The following is a 19,736-nucleotide window of genomic DNA, read 5'->3' as shown; positions in this document are numbered from 1 at the left end:
TTAAACCCTATCTGATAAGTGCTCTAATTTAGAAGTACATGGAGTTTCCATAAGGGAACAGTTGGGCTGTTTTAACAGGTAAAATGTTTGAACTTTAAACTGACTTGAACAGTCAGAGTAGATCTGACCATACACTCTCCTTAAGATATAGGCCACCAAGGAGCTGGGAAAATTATGAGTTCGAATTACAGTTGCTTTGGGTAGGATTTTCTGCAAAGTCCGTTCTCTCAGTTTGGTGTTCTAAATAAAATACATCTAGCAGCACTTAACCTGCACTGACAGAAGGGTGGCTGTAGTACAGATCACTGTTGTAAGAAGACAGCCCTATGTGGCAGGTAACCTGCAGCTAACAGTAGGGATGCAGTGGAGTTTGGAAAGGTGGCATCTATGATGTAGCATATCTCAAAACTTCTACTTAAAGCACATGCAATGCCGTGTGATGTGCAGGGGGAAGAGAGAGAAGGTAACAGCTACGCCAGCTTGGCACTGAGTCGGCTGGCATCTGCACTCAGGTTCTCCCCTCTGAACCCTAAACAAGGAATAAATCTCATACATTTAGCTCCCCAAGAAATGATAGGAATTAAGTTGAATCTGGTGCTTTGTGGGCTAGCTAGGGAACTGACCAGTGTTGAAAGCCTGGGCAGTCATGGCAAATACCAAGTCTTGGTTATGCCACTTCTGAACACAGTACAGGAAGACTTTCGTCCACAATAAGCACTTCCTTGGGGAGGTGCTTTATCATAAAGACATTAAAAGCAAGGATTGTTCTGCATAAAGGGGCTTAATTTGCTCAACTAAACAGCAAATAACCCATCTGAGCATTGTCATGTGATTAACATTAAGCAAACACTGCAGCAGATTAGACTTATTACAACCTGAGAGGTTTCCAGCACTTACTCAGTTTCCTTACAGATATTAATAAGTTTTAATACAAGATTAGCCCCTGCCTACCTGTGCCAAAACCACACTATGTTAGCGCTGTCAGGACTCTTATCAGATTGTTGCAAAGATCCAAGTGTGTGTGCAATTTTTTTCTTTAAGCAAGCAGGGACAGCCTGCTCGATTTTGAACTCAGGACATCTAAATCTGAGGAAAAATAGGAAACCTTTCCACTTCAACTTACAACTACTTAAGGGAGAAGGTTGAAGGGCAGAACACATTAAGGAGCATCCTACTGACCAGCAAAGAGCAGAAACAGATTTAATAAAAGCTCAAAAAAGGGTATGGAAAACGATGTGCACTTTACTGTGCTAATCGTAACATTTCATGGCTTACCCAAGGAGATCAAAACTGGTTTTCCTAAATGATAGGGAGAGCAGTGAATAATTGCCACTGTGCCTGAATAACAAAACAGTAGCAACAGGGACAGTTCTCTCTTTAAACAGCAGCATGACCCGTGGCAAATGAGTATTTTCTACTACCCTGAGGCATGCTAGGGCACTTCAGAGCCTTCTGACATCTTCCAATATGGTGTCTGCTGCTTCGCGGTTGATACATGAGCAAAGTGCATCGCTCCATTTGGTGAAGGGGTGAGATAAGAGAAAGCTCTCACAATGCTTAAGCCCCTGAGAAGCGTGGCGTAATAGCTTGCTCGAAGATCCAGATTGTCAATGGTTAAAGCACCAGTATATTTCACACTAGTGTATTGTCTCAAGGTTTTGGACTCCTGCTACCAAGTAATTAACATGATAGGGGGCAGCCTTATCATGCTTGAAGATTAGTTGTTTCTTCTTAACAGTGCAGAGGTGCTGTGCTTTTATTCTGCTGATTAAAACACTCATCCACAGGATACAGGGAGGGTTTTGTTTCATTAAGAAATGTAGAGTTGCGACTTACATACCTGTTTGTAGCTATTGTGTCTTCTCCTTCTACAAGGAGGAAGACTGGGCACATAATAACAAGTCTGATGTCGTTTTGTTTCCTGCTTTTCATACAAGTTTTCTTTGAACCAGCATAAGTGGAGTATGCAGAATCTCACTGTTTTATGCATCATGCACAAAGAAGTCAGTATGAGTGCAAAGTGTGGCCCTCAGGCAATTTCCAGCTAATCCTACTATGTGACAAGCAAAGTATTCAAAGAGCTTAACCAGTCTAATCAAGTGACTTTATTCTACTGTAAGAAAGCAGGGTGGAGTAGTGCAGATGGCTATTACACCTGTCTATGCTTGTGCTTGCAGACAGCCACGCTGGAAGGGTGTACAACAGAATAGCGTTGAAAGTAATTCACCTCTTTCACATTAGATGATGTCATCTTGTCCCGGGGCTGTCAAAAAAAGTGTATCAGGATAATAATCTGCCGCTTATTACCTGAAGCACTGGCTATGGGAGAGTTCAAGGTAAGAGGATCAACAACATGACAGCACAGCTTTATGAACAAGCTAAAGACTACACTAGTTTTCTGTGAAAGGAATAACTTTATTCCATTGACCAGGATTCCCAAGACTGTTCATCAGGACTGCCTGTTTTTTCCAGTGCCAATGTCTATGCATTAGTTGGACAAATCTATCCCCGAGAGCACATAGGCATGCTATGGCTGCTCGCTTACTGAACATATTGTAAGATGTATAAAAACATTTTCATCCAAAAGACTGGCAGTAAAAATTACAACATAGAAACACGTCACAATTTACACAAAAAAAGCTACTTTTGTCAAACTATATTAAAAAAATTAATCTTCAGCAGGTTCAAATGACAGCAGCTGGAAACCAAAGTATTGAAAATTATAGCCACTGACTTTGTACAAGCATGAGCAGAACCATGAAAAGTTTGTATTGATGTGGAACATACAGTGGTGATCTGAGCCATCTTGGTGCAGTTGTGCAAGTGATGTTACTTTGGCCTGCAGTAACAGAGGGCATAGTTTCCATAGGAAATAACAGGAATTTGAAGTGACAATTGATGCTGGCCCCTAGGAACAACAATGACATCAAATCACTACTGTATATTGACTATTTCTGAGATGATTTATGGCCTGTTATGAAGTAATAGGGAAGGTGGGGAAAGAGGTGTTAGTGAGAAATCATTTATGCAAAATTAATTTAAAACATCACATTTAAAATTTCCCAGCATGTTATCAGAAACATTTATAAAATCTGCTAACTCTGCCGTGTTTCAATGATGACATTGTTTTGAAAAGAATATCCACTTCAATGCCATCCTTATTTTGAACAGGCAGTTTCTGACTTGGGTTCTCTAACCTGCAATAAGTTATAGAGCTGTACAGCGTAAATCCTATCGGATGGTTGCTTCAACAATGAAATGACTCGGTAATTTCAAGATTAGTGCACAATAGTGAAAAGCCATCTGCCAGTTCGTGTTTTGACAATAGTACATAAAAGTAAAAAGAAAAAAGGCACTTTTTGGCTGGTTGTGCCTTTGACTTGGCAAATGTATCCATTTTGGAGGTACGCAGGCACTCCTTAAGATTTCCCCCATTTCTGTGCATTTTTTTTTTTTAAAGTAAGGCAGAATCCATAAATAAAGGCAAAAGCAGTGCAGACAACGTGAAACTGAAAATGCAAAATGTACAAATATGAAAACTCAACTGGCACAAAAGTAGTATCCCGAGCTACTAGAAACGACTGAATTGCATTCAACATGGAAACCAAAACTCTGCTCATGTAGTTCAACTGGTTTCCAGTTATTTATGAGCCAATAAACCTAGCTGTGGTATTTTAAATGTTGCCTGGTCAAGTGAAAACACAAAGCCAAATCATTCTTTCCCTGCATTAAAATTATTATAAAATCCACACAAAAATGTCTCCAACTCACTCAGGGAATTATTCATCATATACAACCAATACCAACTTTCTCAGTAACTTCAAAGCATAAGCAAATGATTGCAGATCACGTGATTAAGACTACAGTTTATTCAATATGTCTCCAAGTCTTAAAAAGATGATTTAATGGAGTCAAACTGCAACAATTCAATCTTAAAGTGCTTTTTTTCTTTTTAAACATTAAATTTTTTTTTTTTAAATCCACCTATGTCATTTCATACACACCTGGTACTAGAGAAAACAAAGCTTTTTTATTGCTCTTCCCAGTTTGACATCAGAAGGTTATCAGAAAAAGCTCACCAGTTCCAGAGTTCTTGTGCCAAAGTCATTCTATAAGGAATCACAATCTTTGAGAGCTCTCTCCGTGACCCCTCTGCCAGGCGCTATACAAACGAGCGGGGAGACATATTAAATACAAAGGTCCTTGTGTAGACTGATTCTTTAACTAATATTTTACAATGTAAATGTAAGTCATCACACATCTTTACATAATTTTGAATATTCCTATTCAATATTATCAGAAAGATTAAAAATTTGCCCTCCATACCTAAAGGCAGACTGATATTTTTTTTTCCTGTATAAAACCCAAAAGAATCTTTTTTGTTTGCAGCATCACAGAAAAAGCAACGGTTTTACATTCACTCATTTAATGTTCACATAATAAAAATTTCAACCACTAGCGTTTTTTTGTATTTGATAAAATCTTGACAAACTTTTATCCTGTCTGGACAATCACACTAGCTACTGCAGGAGTTCTTTGCAGCATTAAAGTTCCTAAACCTCCACAGATGAAGAATGCTTTGAACTTTGAAGGAAACAAAACTTCTTCAGAGGTGCCACTGATTCTTATAAAGCATTCTCTCTCCAGACTCCTCTGAAGGTGTAAGTGATGGGACTCCAGTTTCACAAAGGTGCCAGGCATTAAATATTTCAGTTTAACTCTTGCTCTTGAGTTCGTAGATATCTTCTAAGGGTCAACGTCGTCAAGGTCACTTTTAGGCTCACCAATCACCATGGGAGACTCCGAGCCCTTTCAACACACAAAAATAATGATGGTAGTACACACGTTGTTCTTTAAAAGGTAACCAGTGAAACGTTAGCACCCTGATTGCAGTCAGGGTTATTTTGTCTGTATCACATCTTTAAAATGCAGCCATTAAGTAAATATGCAGTACAGGGAATTCTTAGTGTGAAACCCACCATGAATTCTTAACATGAGAGGATTATTATTTTATTTACCTGTTGTAGATACCTGTCTCCATTCTCATTGGCTGGACTACTCTCTGATCCATTACTGCTTCCTGACTGATCTTTCTCATTCAACAGGGCTGTGGCATATGCCAGCGTGTCCTAAGGTAGAATGGAAATTCAGGAGGTTAGATGCCAAAAAGACCACATACCCCATTCATTCAATTATCGTAATTAAAAACTCAAAATCTGCCAATACTGATCACATGCTAACGGACCTGCAATGGTTTGGCAGGAAGTAACCGAGGTAACCATGCGGATTCACTTAAGGGTGCCCACTGTAGCCAGGAACAGACTTAAGATCCAACCTCCACAGGAAGAATGCACTTAAGTCCACCTGTCTATAGTAAGATGCCAAGAAAATGGCCACTCAGCAAGGAGTAGGAAGGGGAAATGAAAACAATATAACACTACCTCTTGTGATTATGACACGTACCTGTGCTGAAATAGTGCGCTGGAAGGTTTTTGCAGTGGATGTTTCATTGGACACATTACTCTGTGGAGCCCAATAGTGTTCCGACATCTAAATAAAAACCAAAGTAGAAATTAAACCTGAGCAGCAGAAACACATTACATGCCTAAGGCCTTGCTTGTATATTCCACAGCAGGATGGGCCAAAAAGCCTGTGGCAAGGTTCCCCAAATCTGTGGCATACCTGTGCAGCACACTGGACAGCCTGTGTCCGCATCACTGAAACATTCTTACTTAATTCTTTAAAAGGCACCAAAACCAAGATGTATAACAGCAGTACAGTAACACAGTTCTATTTTTAGAGCAAGTTTCATTTCATGCCTGTTACCACATTTTCAATTTTCAGTATGGTGCAGTTTCTGCACTGGCAACATAACTCCCCTGTAAAAGTTGTCGGAAAAAGATGGAGGTTTTTGCAGCTGGAGAGTGTCTCGGATTATGGAACAGCAACGATACCCCATGCAGTGCTTGCAGAGAGACCATGGCCTAATCTGGACTGCAAAAGCAGAACATGGACTGGTTCTACTGACCTTCACACTGAAGTGTCTTTGAGTACTGGAGAGCCATTGCCTGGCCTGCATTAGCTGGCAGCTAGAGTTCCTAGCCACGGCAATGGGAATTGAGACGACAGTGGTGTCTGTTTAATGCATACATTTTTCTGTGTTGAACCACAATGGGCTGCAAGAAATCTCCAGTGGAAGGTGGCTCCCTGCACCAGTATGCTGGCAAGGGAAGGTTTCCATACTGGATTTTCTACATTGAACTTTAGCCTCTGAAAGCTTCCAAAGCTGGCTTTCCTCATGGGGAGGGACATTAGTCATGGGAATAAGCACTGATTTAAAAAAATATTCTAATTCATAAAACTATGCACGAGTTTTCTTTACTGCTACCTGTGTGTACATCTGTATGCACACAATCCTTTCTATTTTAAAGTAAGAAGCCAAATACAGTGACTTTTCCAAATGTATCCATTTAGCCATGTCATAATACTACTTGCAATTCCAGGCAAAATATGCACTCTGTCATAATAATGATCACAGAAACCAAGATGAAATCCATGCCTATTCCAAAAATACAGCAAGGAGAGATTTGAGCTTATAATTAGAGCTGGGCAAATGACTGATTTTTCATTTTGGCCAGCAAACCCAAAAAATCAGGGACAACATCCCGGTCAGTTCAGAAAATATTTTGATTTTCCTGATTTGGGAAGAAAAGATCTGAATCCATATCTCCCTACCTACCACGTGAGTGTCTCAAATCACCAGGCAACAGTCTCTCTCTTTAGTCCAACGAATATTTATAGATTTACACAAAGTGGAACTGTGGAGATTGACAACAGAATAGCCTAGAGCCCATTGGTTAGGGCACTCACCTGCTCAACTGAATATTTACGTATTTATACAAAATGGAAACCTTCAACAGGAGAGAGCAATCTACCACAGAGTAGCCTAGAGCCTGATGCCTAGGCTGCTTGCCTGGGAGGGAAATCCGTGTTCAAGTCCCTGTTCCAGATTAGGGATTCCCACGTGGGTCTCCCACATCCCAGGCAAGTGTCCTAACTACTGGAGTAACAGTTATAAATGGAAGGACAGACACACAGAGACAGTTCTCTGAAGCTGATCGTGAAAACCTTTCCCCAGCCTAAACTATCAGAGGAAATTTGTGAATATAGTTTTGGGTCAACAAAAATTAAATTAAAAAAAATTCACATAGATCCACTTATAACAGAAATCTGCAAATGTAACAAGGAAGAGAAGACAGACAGTCTCTCCATAATATTGCCCTAGCCAAATTACCTTCTTTTGTAGCCACTGTACAGCCCAGCTCCAATGATGAGAATTCTCCTTGAAATAATCTTTAGCAGCAGGGCACCTTGGAAATTGAGAGCACGTTTATTATCCACAATAAAGGCAATCCTTTCCGCTAAATCTGAAATTCAAAGACTGCTCCTTCCTTCACACACATTACAAGTACCACGTCAGTCACTGTCTTCTCTACATGTCATTATTGTAAACACTTTTTTTTTCTTTTTTTTTTTTTGAAGACAATGCTATAATAAATTAACTGGCTTAGTGATACACAAATAACGCTGAATGAAATTTACATCAGATAGTCTATTACATAAGTGAGTTAAAGGTGAACCAAGAGCATACATTTTAAACCTTTAATTATTAACAGAATACATGATTAGACTTAAAAACTTGAACATTTTGAAATGAAAGATCTGAAATCCTTCCTTTTTTATATATATATATATATATATATATATCTTCCAGAAATCTGCATTTCGCATGCAAGAATTGACAATTGCCTTAAACACTACAGAATGCAGCTCTCCTGCTTTGGCTTTCGATGTTGCTATCATCATCTGTGGCAGGAGAAATCCAACTCAGTGACTACCAGGTTTAAAAATACCCTACATACAACTTCAATCCATCTCAAGGGAACCTAGCATCTCATTTTCAAGAGATCCAGAAAACTTCTAAGTAGACTTCAAGGGCAGGCCTCTGAACTTCAACTGCATTACAGTAACCCAAGTCACAGGTGACAATTTGTGAGGTTGTTACTATGGAGAGATTTAACATGAACTTTTCACTTTCTTTTACCATTACTTACTTCTGAGCAAGAGTAACAAGGGACTTGACACACTGATAGCAACGACTGCTGTCCACATGGTTACTATGGTGCATCAAGGCTGGAATGAGAGGAAAAAAAAGTTACCTATCTTTTTGTAACTGTTGTTCTTTGAGATGTGTTGCTCATGTCATTTCATTTTAGGTGTGTACGCGCCCACATGCGGGGTCAGAGATTTTTGCCTCAGCTGCATCTGAAGGACCACCTGTGGCGCCCTCTTGAGTGCCGTGCTCATGCATCAGTATATCAGGGGCCAGCAGCCCCATGGGCTCTCAGTTCCTTCTTCCTGGCAACTCCAACAGAGGGGCAGAAGGGAGGGTAATGGAACGGACATGAGCAACACATCTCGAAGAACAACAGTTACGAAAGGTAAGTAACTATTTTCTTCGAGTGCTTGCTCATGTCGATTCCATTCTAGGTGACTCACAAGCAGTCAGTATCAATGGAGATGGGCTCAGAGTTCACGATCTTGCAGCTTGCAGCACTGCTCTGCCAAAGCCAGTGTCATCTCAAGATTGCTGGGTAAGTCTAGAATGAGATGCGAACATGTGGACAGAAGATCAGGTAGAGGTCCTATAGATGTCTTGGATTGATACCTGTGCCAGGAAGGCCACTGACAACGCTTGTGCGCTAGTCGAGTGTGCTGTCATGATCGCTGGTGGAGGCACCTTCGCCCGCTCATAGCAGTAACGGATGCAGGCTGTGATCCAGGACGAAATTCTCTGAGCAGACACTGGACAACCTTTTATTTTGTCTGCCACCGCAACGAACAACTGCAATGACATCTGGAACAGCTTTGTTCTATTTGTGTAGAAGGCCAGTGCCCTCCTGACGTCCAGCGCACATATCCTGCGCTCCTCATCTTATGCATGAGCCTTTGGAAAGACGACTGATAAGTATATATCCTGGCCAGTCTGAAACTTGGAAGCGACCTTTGGCAGAAATGCTGGGTGCGGACGCAGTTGGACCATATCCTTGTAGAACACCATATAGGGTGACTCCAAAGTAAGCACCCTGATCTTGGACACTCTGTGGGCCAATGTTATCGCAACCAGGAACGAGACCTTCCAGGAGAGAAGCAGGAGACAGAAGGAAGCCAGCGGCTCAAATGGAAACCCCATGAGTCTCGACAGCATGAGATTCAGGTCCCAGGGAGGGATGGGATGGGATCCTGGATGTGGGGGTAGAGACGCTCCAGAACTTCAAAAACTGTGCTGTCATGTTGTGAGCGAAGACTGACCTGTCTTGGACCAAAGCATGGAAAATGGAGTTAGCGGTCAGGTGGACTTTGATCAATGACAAGGCCAAATCTTGGAGTTTGAGGTGCAACAGATAATCCAGGATCTCCTCCAGCAGGGCCTGCTCAGCCCGAATACGCTGTTCCAAGGTCCAACATGTGACTCTTTTCCATTTGGCCAGGTAAGTTGCTCTGATGGAGGGTTCCTGCTATTCAGAAAGACCTGTTGGACACGGGTCGAGCATGTCCCTTCTCCCACGCTTAACCATGCAGTAGCCAAGCTGTCAAGTACAGCACCGCACTGGTTCGGATGCAAAAGGCTGCTGTGGTTCTATGACAGCAGATGTGGCCAGAGGGGCAGCTGCAGCAGGGCGGCTACCGAAAGGCTCAGCAACGTGCCAAACCAGCGCTTGCGAGGCCACACGGGGGCTATTAAGATAACTAACTTTCTCCCTGTCTTGCCTCATCTTCGCAAGGACTCTGAATCAGCAGCACTGGTGAGAAGGCATACATCAGTGCCGCTGACCATGGAATAAGAAAGGCGTCTGATAGGGAGCCCCAGCCCATTCCTCGAATCAAACAGAAAACGCCGCATTTTCTGTTCTGCTTGGATGCAAACTGGCCCTCCTGGGGAGTCCCCAACCTCTGGAAGATTATGCTGACCACCTCCGGATGAAGCGACCACTCGTGGCGAGAGGAGAAAGTGCTGCTGATGTGATCTGCTAAGACGTTCCTGGTCCCAAGCAGGTGTGCGGCTATCAAATGAGTGGCATGCAGCACATAAAAATCCCCAAAGTGGAGAGCTTCCTGACAAAGGGCCAAAGACCGGGCACCACCCTGCATGTTGATGTCATACATCACGGCAGTATTGTCCATCAGGACCTGCACTACTTTACTCTTCAGGTGGGGCAAGAAAGCCTGGCAGGCCAGGTGAATTGCTCTGAGCTCCCTGACGTTCATGTTGAGGGCCAGACCGTCCCGCAACCAGCAGGGTATAGCACTAAGATACTATGTCCAGCACCCAGGGGTCTGAGATGACCCACAACCAGGCCGAACGATAGGGATGAAGACGTTTGAGGAAAGGGCAGGGTGGATCCAGGGAATTGATGGGGGCGTCGCTCTTGATCGCACTCTCAAAATGAGTGCTTCTGGCCCTCGGGATGCTTTGCCAGGTGCGTGGGAGGACGTTTCTCAGAAGACCCCTGACACCTGAGGCTGCCAAGGCCTTGGTAGCAGGGGTGGCTGGAACGGCTTCTGTGAAGACCGTGGTGTATGCATACCCAGCAAGCGAAGGGTGGTCTGAAAGTCCTTCAACCCATGCAGCCTCACATCCATTTGTTCAGAGAAGACACTATTTCCATCGAAGGGGAGGTCCTGGATCAAGGTCTGCATCTCTTGGGACAGGCCGGGTGTCTGAAGCCAGGACCTGCGCCTCTTAACCACCGCCAACGCGACCACCCTAACCGCTGAGTCCGCCATGTCCTATGCCATTTGGGGGGAGCAACTAGCTGCTGCGGTGCCTTCCTTCACCAGGGTGCTGAATTCTTGGGCCAAACCCTTTCGGGAAGGACTCCTGGAACTTATGGAGGGAGTCCCATAAATTAAAATTGTACCTGCCCAAGAGGGCCTGATGGTTCACCACCTGGAATTGCAGGCTGACAGTGGAATACATTTTCCTCTCAAAAAGGTCTAGTTCTTTGGCCTCTATTTTTGGGAGTTGAGCTGGTGTGCCCCTGCTTGTCTTTTTTGTTGGCCACAGACACAACCAGCGAGCCCGGAGATGGGTGGGTATAAAGGTACTTTGGCCAGGATAAAGTACTACTTTTCGTCCCTTCTGGAGATGAGAAGGATAGAAGACGGGGTTTGCCAGAGAGCCTTGGCAATTTTGAGGACTCCATCATGTACTGGTAGTGCAACATGGGCCGGGGTAGAGGCTGAGAGGATATTGAACAAGGTGTCTGCCTGCTCTGCTATCTCCTCCACCTCTAGGCCCAAGTTCTCGGCCACCCATTGAAACAGGGCCTGGTGTTAAAGTCGTCAGATGGGCTGGCCCACGAGAGTCCCGTGACCCGCCTCGTCCGGGGACGAAGAGAGGACTGTACCACTGGGAAAGGCCCTGGGACATCGTCCCCTGTGGGAGAGGGAGGTTTAGGGGTGGGTGCAGTCTCCTCTACCCCAACCTCTGAGTGCGACTCATGAACCAAGTTTGGTGCTGCCGGTGCAGCCAACTGTTGCGCTGAGGCAGCAGCAGAGGAGCGGTGTGAAGGGGGCATCATCATGACCGGCATGCCCCATTCACTCCAATAAGGCCAGTGGCCGTGCTGCCAAGGCGGCGCAGGCAGAGGCCTCTGCTCTCTTGCACTGGGGGAGCTTGGGAAGGTGTCGATACAATCAGGAGTCTGGGTCCCTACTGGTCCCAGGAGTGGATGGTGGATCCTCTGGGGCTAAAGGCCCCAACAGGGGAGGCATGTCCATACGCCTTTGGAGTGGCAGGGCGGCCTGAACTGGGTCCTTTGCCCGATGGCCTTTCTAGCCCAGTTCCGAGGAGCCGTGCTTCTTTGTTTTCTTTCTGGGCACCAGAAACAGGGAGCAGTGCTAGGTGGAGCCTGGTGCTGGGGGTGCGCTGCTCACTGAGGCCAAGGTACTAGGCAAGTCTTGCCGGGATGGCTCGGAAGCCGGACAACGGACAGCCTCGATGAGGAGAGCCCGCAAATGAATATCCTGCTCCGAGTCCTGGGTTGACATTTTTTTTACAAATATGACACTTGTTCTTCACATGCGATTCCCCCAAGCACTTGAGGCAGCTGCTGTGAGGGTCACTTACAGGCATAGGCCTGTTACAGTCCGTACAGGGCTTAAACCTGGGAGACTGGGGCATGCCCTGCCTGGTGTCAAGTCCCCACTGGGACTCTAACTTCTAACAACATTTAACAACTACTTAAGACTAACTACTATAAACAAACTATTTACAAGGCCCTAAGGCTCTAAGTCAGAAGAGATGAAATCACTAGCCCTTGCTATGCAAGGAAAGGAGCTCCAACCAACCACCACGGGAGGTAAGAAGGAACTGAGAGGACGTAGGGCTGGCAGGGCCCAATATACTGATGCATGAACGTGGCATTCAAGGGGGCACCACAGCTGGCCCTACGGATACCACCAAGGCAAAAATTTCCAACTGTGAACACGGGCACAGGCACACCTAGAATGGAATTGATGTGAACAAGCCCTTGAAGAACAGAAATATTTAAAACATAATTCACACACAATTGTATGATACAAACAGCTACAAATTGGATTGAAAATATCAGGCTAAAGCAAAAAATTCTGGCATTCTATAATTTAATTTTATTAGAGCTTTCAGAAATGTTAGACATTTATAAAATATTCACGCTAACAGTACTAATTTTGCTCCAGATTCTCACAGTTTATCTGAACCCTCCTCCTTTTTGTCTAAACTAGATCAAAGTAAAACTGCAGGCAATTATTTTACGCACTGTACCTGGATTTCAAACAGCAGTTTACATACAAGCTGTAAATCTCTGGTAATACTGTTATCTTCCTCCTATCCATCCTACTATAGATTTTTACATGGTTCCATCTACTAGGAAGCAAATTAACTATCAAAACCAGGATAAAGGACCCCAGCTCACCATATTCCAACTGGAGCTAAAACTTCTAAAGCAATTATCAGAGGGGTAGCCATGTTAGTCTGTATCCACAAAAACAATGAGGATCCTGGTGGCACCTTAAAGACTAACAGATTTATTTGGGCATAAGCTTTCGTGGGTAAAAAACCCATGTCTTCAGATCCATGCAGTTTTTTACCCACGAAAGCTTATTTACTCACGAAAGCTTATGCCCAAATAAATGTTAGTCCTTAAGGTGCCACCAGACTCCTTGTTGTTTTTCTAAAGCAACGTCTAACTCCTCAATATATAAATGAAAGCAAAATTCATCACCCAGGAACCCCTTAATGGAGGACGAGCAAGACTACAATAAGCCATTACAAGTCAGTAATTTTCCTATGTTGTTAAGTTTCTTGTCTCTGCATCCCACAATGGAGTCAAGGTGGATAAAAATACGTTAATTTTTTTCTAAAAATCAGATTTTGTTGAATAAAACACATTTTTCTTTAAAATAACCATTTAAAATTGAATTTGAAATTATGATAACTAGTAGTTCTAACGCATGAAGGACTTGGAGACCAGAAACAGCCAGTTCAATTAATTAACCACAGATACTTATATTGTTTAATAAATCAGTTGGTTTTAAATGCAAAACATTGTTACTTGACTTTTTCTTATGTATCAGCAAATAAGACTGTTTAGTAGTTAAATAAAACTATTTAAATTTTTTTTTGCGCATTTGAAGTCCAATTTTCATCCAGTTTGATACAAATCCTGAATTAAAGAATCAAGTAAAGAAGAAACGTGTTATCACATTTTCTAACATAATAAATGTAAAAAATATGAATCTGAATAAATGTATTTAAGTTCTATACTTGCTTAAATTTAAATATATGTATATAGATATAGCATAACCCCTTGGCTAGCTAAAGGAATACCAAATTTACTATAAAGGCTATATTTAGTTGCAAATCAGCATGTTTTAATGATTGCCAACTGATGATTTAAATCAATTTGTTTTAAATAATCTACCCTGAGCAGAGGTTGCAAGAAAGGATTCCAGGATCTGCCAGAAGCGGACTTGTTACCCAAAGGTTGTTTTGTAAATGGCTTTGTGGTCTTAACTGTAAAGAGCACAGTAATGAAGTCTGTGAGGTATCTGAACAGTTTCTAGGAATTCCAGGTTTAACTTAGTTATACTCATACCAATAGTAGGATCTTGTCCATGTGGCCAAAGACAGTAAGATTTCATGACAAATGAAGCATGAAAGACACCATGAGGGGGAATGATGTTCAAACTCACACCTGAGAAGAAGGGACAGCCCTGCAGCTGTTAAGGTTCAAGATCCTTGAACAAATTTTCCTCGACATCCGGACAGAAAAGCTGCACCACCCTTGGAGAATCCTACTTATAAAACCCATAGTGGTAGAAGATTTCCTCCCCACCGTTTCCAAGAGCTTTGTGGCAAAGCAGTCCATGTGGGTGGGGAAGGGCTCAGCAACTTGCTGACTGGGGAGAGCTCTTGGTAATACTGTTATTAGAAGGGGAGCGCAGCTCACATTAGAACCAAATCTGGGATGGGGCTGTATGTGTGTGTCACATCCCCTACAGTAAAAAAAGGTTCTATCATTCCACAGGAGATTAGGGCTGTTGCCAAACACACACACTTTACCTTCCAGGTCAGAGAAGCTTTAGGGGAAAGAACCTTGACTCATGGAGTTGGGGGGGGGGGAGGAGGAGGAAGAGGAAACATCTTAGCTATGGAGAGCCTGCATTCGGATACCAGCCCTCTGATTCAGCAGGATCAGAGCACCTGGAGATGAGCTAAGGTCTGCATTCAGGCGTACACACTTTTAAAGGCAGGACGCATGCATCCAGTCCTTGGTAAGATTATTGAATCAGAACAGGGGTCACCACATTCATAAGGGAGGAAGACTGGAGGAGGCAGCAAAAATATTAAGATGTGTAAGGAGGAGACTCTCTCGAGGAGTCTGTTGTGCAACTGGGTTGAAAGTCAACCATTAAACTGAGAGAAATTCCCATCTCTTCCACTTACTTCACATTTTCTTCACATCTTTTTTTCCCCCTAGGGAAAGGCCAAAAATGTTATTAGTATATAGGTTGCTTCCTATATACTAACCGCTTTTCCTCCTGGTCTCCAGTGCAAGGACTACATTGCAGTACAGGGCCGGGAAGAGAACCTTTATGACAATACTGTATATTTGTGTGTACACTGACCCCCCAATAGTTTGGACCTGATTTGAACTCTGAATGGCCTTCCCTGATGTACATGTGCTCCATCCCTCTATCAGCTCAATGATTTGTTTTGTTTGGGAGAAATAAGAGTCCATTTCCTCCCGTCTATCCCCATGATATTCTTCTCATGCTCTGCTTTTGGATAACATGTGAAATCAATTTCATTAAGAGGTTCTTCAGTTCAGCAAGATATAAAAAACAATAGGTTATCTGGACATTTGTCAAAGGAAAGCATTACCACATTTCACACAATAGGCCTACTTGCCTAGCAATCCATTTTCAGTCTCAAATGCAAATTTGACCCTCTCTACTTGTAAAGGGTCTTCAATAACCTGTGAAGAAAAAAAAGGTTGGTAGAACTTAGTGTTATGTGAGAGGTACTTGCAAGGTGGTCTCCATTATAACCATGGTCTCAGGTTCTTCAGATTTTTGTGTTCTAAATTATAGAATTGTAGGACTGGAAGGGATCTCGGGAAGTCTTGTAGTCCAGTCGCTTGTACTCAACATAGGACTAAGTACTATCTAGACGAGGGAGGGGGCAAACTTTTAGGCTTGAGGGCTGTGTCGGGTTTTGGAAATTGTAAGGAGGGCCAGTTAGGGGAGGGGGTTGTGGCCCAGACCCCACCTCCTATCTGTGCCTCCCCACCCCATCCAACCTCCCCATTCCCTGATGGGTTCCCCGGGACCACTGGCCCTTACACCCCTCCCCTGGGACCCCTGCCGCTTACTGCCCCCCCGCTGGCCCATCCAACCCCCTCTCATTCCTGACTGCTCCCCTGGGACCCCGCCCCCATTCAACCCCCCTGCACCGCACCCTCTGATCGCCCTGACCCCCCATCCGCACCTGTACCCCCAAGCACTCCCCCCGAACTTCCCTGTCCTCTATCCAACCCCCGTGCTCCCTGCCCCTTTACTGCACCGCCTGGAGCACTGGTGGCTGGCAGCGCTATGCCTCACCACTGTGCAGCACAGACCATCGGATCCAGGCCAGGTTCTGCAGCTGTGCTGCCCCAGAAGCTCATAGCCCTTCCGCCCAAAACACTGTGCTGGCAGCGGAGTGAGCTGAGGCTGCGAGGGAGGGGGAACAGCAGGAGAAGGGCTGGGGTAGCCTCCCGGCCAGGAGCTCAGGGGCTGGGCTGGATGTGGCCCGCAAGCCGTAGTTTGCCCACCTCTGATCTAGACCATCCCTGACAGGTGACTGTGTAACCTGCTCTTAAAAATCTTCAACAGAGATTCCACAACCTCCCTAGGCAATTTATTCCATTGCTCAACTATCCTGGCAGTTGAGACGTTTTTCCTAATGTCCAACCTAAACCACCCTTGCTGCAATTAAGCCCATTGCTTCTTGTCCCATCCTCAGAGGTTAAGAAGAACAATTCTTCTCCCTCCTCCTTGTAACAACCTTTTATGTACTTGAAAACTGTTATTATGATCCCCTCAGTCTTCTCCAGACTAAACACATCCATTTTTTCAATCTTCTCTCACAGGTCATGTTTTCTAGACATTTAAATAATTTCTGTTACTCTTCTCTGGACTCTCTCCAGTTTGTCCACATCTTTCCCGAAACGTGGGCATGCAGAACTGGACACAATACTCCAGCTGAGGCCTAATCAGTGCCGACAAAGTACCGAAAAAGAGCGTTTATACATGCTGACTTTTAGCGACAGCTGCGTGGTGTAGAAAAGCCCACAGAAAGCTATAAGGTTGATTTGATATGATTTGTTCTTGACAAATCCACACTGACAGCTACTTATCACATTATACAAACATCACCCTACGTGTTTACAAACTGACTGCTCAATTATTTGCTCCATTGTATTTCCAGGTGCTTTCCAAGAACTTAAGCTGACTAGTCTATAATTACCTGGGTCATCCTTATTCCCCTTTTTATACATTGGCACTACATTTGCTCTTTTCCAGTCCTCTAGAACCTCTCCTGTCTTCCATAACTTTTCAAAGATAATCGCTAATGGCTCAGCTACTTGAGTATCCTAGGATGTATTTCATCAGGCCCTGCTGACTTGAAGACATCGAACTTGTCTAGATATTTTTTTAACTTGTTCTTTCCCTATTTTAGCTTTTGATTCTACTTCATTTTCACTGGCGTTCATTAACTTAGATATCTAAGTGCTACTAAACTTTTTGGTGAAAACAAACAAAAAAGTAATTTCATATTTCTGCCATTTCCACATTTTGTTATTGTTCCCCTTCCCCCGCCCCCTGTGAGTAACGGGCCTATCCTATCTTTGGTCTTCCTCTTGCATCTAACCATGGCTGAGGGGTGAAAACATTATCTAAAGTTGTATCTGTTCTCTCATTACCTCTTATGTCTCTAGCTAATTTAATCTTGTTAGGTGCCTTGGTCTTTCTAATTTTGTCCCTACATTCTTGTGTTAGTTGTTTATATTCATCCTTTGTAATCTGACCTAGTTTCCACATTTTGTAGGACTCTTTGATTTTTAAATCATTGAAGATCTCCTGGTTAAGCCAGGATGGTCTCCTGCCATACTTCCTCTCTTTCCCATGCAGTGGGCTAGTTTGCTCTTGTGCCCTTAATAATGTCTTTTTGAAAAACTGCTAACTCTCTTGAACTCTTTTTCCCATCAGACTTGCTTCCCATAGTATCTTACCTACCAACTCCCTGAATTTGGTAGTCTGCCTTCTTGAAATCCATTACATTTATTGTGCTGTTTTCCTTCTTACCATTCCTTAGAATTATGAACCTGATCCTCTTCAGGTCCAAAATGAAAAAAACAAGACTTGTAGCATTTCAGTGACTACTGCACTACTGAGTAACACAGCTTACAATAGACAACTCTCAGCTGAAAGGAGGAAAGATTACAGGATGTGTGTGTGTCAGAACTGTGACCACCACAATAATGCCTTCCTTCAGTCAGGTATTTAAACGTAATCCAGCCTGCTTGGGCAGTGCTTCATATACAAGTCTTTACTCTTCACTTACCAATATCTCATGAAATAACTGGAATATGTTCTTCAGTTCGTGAGGGGGGGCAGTTTCCAGCTGATTCTGTATGTTAGAAAAACAAAACTCATCAGACGGTAGAATACACACCAGCATAAATTTGATGTAATTCAGTAATAGTTGAAAATATACCAGATAGTTAACATTCCTTGTTTGTAGTTTACAAAAAAACTGTTAGAACTATTTATTTGAACCTTAAATCCTAAAGGAAACTCCAAGGAGCGTACAGACTATACTTAAGATTCCCCAAAAATATTTAAAGCCCTTGGAACACAACTCTAAGTTCAAAGCCTGGAACAGACCATATGCTGAAAGTCTACTTTGATTAGCTTTGTACCTTGATGAAATGTAGCACGGTGAAGGAAAAGTGCTCATTACAAAAGCAGCAGTACACCACCATCTCAATGAGAACTGACAATGATCCAGTTAGCTCCCGTAATGCATGCATCACCTAATGGAGAGATACATATCATTTCAACACAGCTATAGTGTTACTCTTAAAAGCTCTAGTGTTATGGGATTTTTTTTAGTATCCTTCAGGGATGTAATTTTGGTTCCTACCTCACAGTGGCCAGGTCAGTCCACCCCTAATAGCATTCCATAACATTGCTGCTTTCCGTCTCTGCTAAGCTTGCCTTCAACAATAATTTGGCTTGCAGCCCACTTACGAGCTATGTTATTGAAATTTCCCAGTGTAAAAAGGCTGAGTTGATATTTTCTGATGTGTGTTCCAAAGGCTAAAATGTTTGTTTTATTTCTCAAGTGTAGTGGTATTGCAAAGAACCAACATAACCCCAGCTTTTAAGCACACTAGATGTGAAGACATTTAGCACAATCGCTACCTCCAGTAAGTAAGGCTTCCCCTCAGACAGGAACAACAAGGCTTCCACTTCTTCATGGAGGGACAGAAGTGGACCTGAGACAGTGATGCTAAGAGGTGGACGCTGTTTAAAGATACCAGGAGCTAAAAGAAAAATAGAACACACAACCCATGGATATAACACTGTTCTGCACTTCAAAAACCACCATCATTTCTGTGACAACGTTGGGTTTGCTGCAATCTCTGTTGGCAGCAAATAGTTTCCAAGAACGTTCATCTCAAATGTTGCACCACATACAATACGAATCACTACACAATCACTTAAGCACAGAAAATGAACCATTTATTACGGTGTTAGCATCCTAGTGACAACTTAATAAAGTGCTAAAAGACCACATCAAACGAGTTTACTTACGTACATTAACCTTGGATACTTTTATCTCAGGTTTTAAACACAATCACTACCACCACATTCAAGTGTTACAACAGAATTTAACACCTTTCTAGTACTTTAAAACCTCAATCCCATCTCAAAGTTCGGCAAATTTAATAATTCTGTTCAGTACTGGAACTTTTCTTTCAAATGAGGGAGGGGATGTCTCTAAAGTCCCACTTCAAGCACTGAGGATCCCAACTTTTGTCTTTTTACCCTTCCACAGCACTTAGTTTAACAGGGGTGTC

The 19,736-nt window shown here is 43.2% G+C and overlaps 1 protein-coding gene across 3 annotated transcripts in view; it reads right to left on the bottom strand.

Annotated features, from left to right (window-relative positions):
* Positions 1-2,394: 2,394 nt before the first annotated feature.
* The window catches only part of USP24 (ubiquitin specific peptidase 24), a 119,076-nt gene continuing 101,734 nt past the window's right edge, over positions 2,395-19,736 (bottom strand). For 2 of the 3 annotated variants that reach the window (XM_050961935.1, XM_050961936.1), the window contains exons 59-67: positions 19,078-19,199; positions 18,573-18,686; positions 18,215-18,280; positions 15,518-15,584; positions 8,115-8,193; positions 7,295-7,370; positions 5,464-5,550; positions 5,019-5,129; positions 2,395-4,809 (exon numbers count right to left, since the gene is read on the bottom strand). In XM_050961935.1, coding sequence (XP_050817892.1) covers positions 4,747-4,809; positions 5,019-5,129; positions 5,464-5,550; positions 7,295-7,370; positions 8,115-8,193; positions 15,518-15,584; positions 18,215-18,280; positions 18,573-18,686; positions 19,078-19,199 — 785 coding nt within the window. In that variant the 3' untranslated portion in view covers positions 2,395-4,746. Of the gene's footprint in view, positions 4,810-5,018; positions 5,130-5,463; positions 5,551-7,294; positions 7,371-8,114; positions 8,194-15,052; positions 15,083-15,517; positions 15,585-18,214; positions 18,281-18,572; positions 18,687-19,077; positions 19,200-19,736 lie in introns of those variants that run through there. The other variant, XM_050961937.1, reaches the window with a different exon arrangement.

This window comes from Gopherus flavomarginatus, chromosome 7 (assembly GCF_025201925.1).
Source record: "Gopherus flavomarginatus isolate rGopFla2 chromosome 7, rGopFla2.mat.asm, whole genome shotgun sequence".
Lineage (NCBI taxonomy): Eukaryota > Metazoa > Chordata > Testudines > Testudinidae > Gopherus > Gopherus flavomarginatus.
This window is presented reverse-complemented; position numbering and strand designations above follow the sequence as displayed.